This window comes from Micropterus dolomieu, linkage group LG09 (assembly GCF_021292245.1).
Source record: "Micropterus dolomieu isolate WLL.071019.BEF.003 ecotype Adirondacks linkage group LG09, ASM2129224v1, whole genome shotgun sequence".
Taxonomy (NCBI): domain Eukaryota; kingdom Metazoa; phylum Chordata; class Actinopteri; order Centrarchiformes; family Centrarchidae; genus Micropterus; species Micropterus dolomieu.
In genome coordinates, this window is record NC_060158.1 from 24,569,834 (window position 1) to 24,573,442 (window position 3,609).

At 46.6% G+C, this 3,609-nt stretch overlaps 1 protein-coding gene across 1 annotated transcript in view; it reads left to right on the forward strand.

The window, feature by feature from the left end:
• Positions 1-3,280: 3,280 nt before the first annotated feature.
• LOC123976038 (CMP-N-acetylneuraminate-beta-galactosamide-alpha-2,3-sialyltransferase 1-like) overlaps positions 3,281-3,609 on the forward strand; it is a 15,518-nt gene continuing 15,189 nt past the window's right edge. The window contains exon 1 of the mRNA XM_046057843.1: positions 3,281-3,455. Within this exon, the coding sequence (XP_045913799.1) occupies positions 3,281-3,455 (175 nt within the window). The remainder of the gene's footprint in view (positions 3,456-3,609) is intronic.

A 3,609-nucleotide genomic window follows, 5' to 3' on the forward strand; every position in this document is an offset into this window, starting at 1 on the left:
TTGTCTACAATGCTGTAGGCTACATTTCGAGTCAAGTAGATGCAACGTTGAGGCGAGCAATGTGTTAAACTGATTACAGTAATCTTGATTTTACAGTATCGATGGCATAGATATTTGTAGGAGCAGCTTACTTGAAAAAGGTGACAGTCTGTCTGGATCTTGCTTCCAAACAGTAACATGGATGACCAAGTGACTATAGATAAATAAATGTTTGCTTTCCTAAAGGATCCGACTAGTTGAGACACAACTTCCGCCTTTCGTATCAGCGCCATATTGTATCAAGGAAGATATATTACTATGATTATTGTAGACTTTTCTTTCAGAGGGCGGCCATAGTGGGGTCCAAGGTCTGTGTTACAGGGGCACTAGCCCCTGTTGGCTCCCCCCCAAAACTGCCACAGCATGAGACTGAGAAGTTTACTTTCTAATGTGATAGTTATTGTAACACCTCTTGTGAGAAGGATCAGGGTCCAGCATGGACACCTCTTCCTCTAGTGAGGAGGAAACTTTGATATGTAGTGGCAGAAACTTGTTTTCATGAGATGAAATGAGAGATTTCTCTCTCTCTCTCTCTCTCTCTCTCTCTCTCTCTCTCTCTCTCTCTGTGCATGCTGGGAGTTTGGTGGTGGAGAGTGTGGTGAGTGTGGCTGAGAGTTTCTGAGTTATTTCAAACTAATTTGTTTCCTCTCCTAAGTGTTTACTGTATGATTGTTTGATCATTTTTTGCGTTTATTGTCACTTTAAGTTGCTGTGTGTTTGGGTGCTTTGGGGGGCGGTAAGCCGTGTTTCTTGAAGCCGTCCCTGTCTCTGAAGCATGGGGTGAGGGTGGTGCCGCAGCCCAGCACCACGGTGGAGCAGGTGCTGCTGGCGGTAGGAGAGCAGGTGGGGCATGGAAACATCTCGTGTGCCTCATGCATGAATAAAGCGGTGGTTGTATTTTTGAAGGATCTAGAGTTTGCCAGTCAGCTCATAGAAAGCAGACTGGTCTTAGATGACGAGTTTGTTCAGGTTTCCCCGCTGGTGGTGCCTTCCGTCCGGATCACAGTGTCTGGGGTCCCCCTGTTTATTTTTAACGAGGTGCTAGAGACAGAACTGAAGCGCTCCCGCGAGCGGTTTCCGGGCAGTGACTGGGCTGTAGGGACGCCAAGCTGAAGCATGTTCAGTCTCTGCGGAGACAAGTGTTCATGTTTCTGGATTCTCCAACTCAAACTTTGGATGTCTCATTTCGTGTTAAGCATGAACAGGGACACTACATGTTGTATGCTAGCTCCGGTAACATGAAGTGTTTTGAGTGTGAGATGTGGGCCACAAGCGGATCGCGTGCCCCCACAGGGCCTGCTGCAGCTGCTGTTGCGGATGATAGCGGGGAGGGGAGCAACGGACAGCGAATGGCTTCCTGGATGACACTTTTGGAAAAACAGCAAATGTCAAAGAATATTTTCCTGATGTGGATAAATTTATTCAGTCAGTCAACACACTAGAGAGTTGTTGGGCTCGATTTACTGGATAGCAAAAATGTTATCGTCTCAATAAACACGTCACCGGTCTAAGGAAAAGCGACAAAGAATAAAATGTCAAAGAAAATGAAACTTTGATGCACTGACTTTACTTTAGATAGGACTGGAGAGGAGCCACATATTCAGTCTTCCTCTGTCCTGTCTCATGTATTAAGAAAAACTGATTTGGTTGATGTGTGGAGGATGAAACACCCTTCAGACAGACAATATACTTGGATCGAAATATCAGATGGTAGAGTAAGTGCAGCTAGACTAGACAGGTTATATGTACCTGCGTCCTTTACTGCCGGAGTTAACTTTCAGATCATCCCAGTAGTTTTTACAGACCATCATTTAGTCTTAATGGAGCTGATTCTTTCTCCCACTGGAAAACCAAAATCCTTTTGCCGTTTTAATATTAAATTATTACATGATCTTAATTTTTGTGAAAATTTCAAATTGTTTTGGGCTTACTGGAGATCTCGGAAAGATGATTTTCTTTCTCTGACTCAGTGGTGGGAGGTAGGAAAAGCTCAAATTAAGGTGTTTTTTCAGGAATACACAGCCAGTGTCACTATAAACGTCAAGAGAGCTGTGCAGGAGTTAGAGGGCCAGATAAGAGACTTGGAAAATGCCTTACGAACAGATCAGCAAAATAAAGATCGTTTAAAATCTACAAAACAGGAGCTGAACTCCTTCCTGCAGGAGAGAGCCATCAGACTTTTTTAAACACTTCTGGACCATCATGGGACAGGACCTTCTGGACGTTTTTAAAGAGTGTTTTAACAACGAGACACTTCCAGCATCCTGTAGGCGTGCAGTTCTTTCTCTTCTGCCTAGCCCTTTTAAAGAACTGGAGATGCCCCCTGTTGTTGTATCAGCATATGCTGATGATGTAAATGTATTTATTTGCAATCAGGGAGACATTCAAGAGTTAGAAGAAAGCCTGGCCTTTTATGGAAAAGCTTCCTCTGCCAAGGTGAACTGGGGAAAAAGTGAAGCTTGTTTAGTGAGGGAGTGGTGCGTGGGGAGCACTCCTGGTCTTCCTGGGAACCTTAGGTGGGGAAAAAGGGGTCTAAAAAGCCTAGGAGTTTTTTTTAGGGAGTGAGGACTTTCAGAGGCAGAACTGGGAGGTAGTGCTGGAAAAGGTAGAAGCCAGGTTGTCTAAATGGAAATGGTTGCTACAGTACCTCAGCTGTCATATAGGGGATAATCTGGTCGCATCATCTCTGTGGCACAAGATCATCGTGTTGGTGCCACCGGCAGGCCTACTGAAGGAGGTGCAGCGGCTCCTGGTAAATTTCTGTCAACACTCCGGTCAACACTGGCTGAAGGCGTCGGTCTTGTATCTCCCTGTGGCAGAGGGAGGACAAGGACTTGTAGGCATTCTGTCCAGAACCGCGGCCTTCAGACTGCAGACGGCACAGAGGCTGCTGTATGGCTGCAGTTGCTGCCGGTTAGCTCCTGCTTCTCAGGAACGCTCGCTGGCTTGGGCTGGATAAGCAGTTATTTCTGCTGAGACCATCTGAACTTGACCTGACTGGACTCACACCTTTCTACAGCTCGGTGATTAATGCCTGGCAGACACTGATGGTCACACGAACTCCTGACCCTAGGCCAGGAATGTGGATCTATGAGGAACCGCTGTTAATAATAACTTCCTTAGAAACGCCACATTCCAATCCAGAGTGCTGAATAGGGTTGTGGAGGAAGTCTGGCAGTCCCTTTCTAAGAAACTGAGAGGCTTTGCTAGGAAACGTGCTGGCCAATGGAAGGATGACGGTATGTACATTTTTCCCTCTCTGAGCGTCTTTCCTGCTGCAGAGGAGTGGCGAGAGGAGAGTGGACTTTTTCTCTCCATGAAAACACCGGTGCTGGGTAGTTTCAGCTCCTGTGGGAAGAAGCAGCTGTACTTCAGTTGTGTGAAGGTGCTGAACCTTCGCTCTCCGGAGCGAGATGGTGTGAGGTGTTTGCTTCAGACGTTACCCCTAAAGACCGGTGGAAGGTCCTGTTGAGAAAAGGATGGCGGACCTTCAGTGGAGGATGATACATGGAGCATTAGCTACGAACAGACACAGAGCTCACCTGGATCCAGGCACTGGGGAGGGCTGTC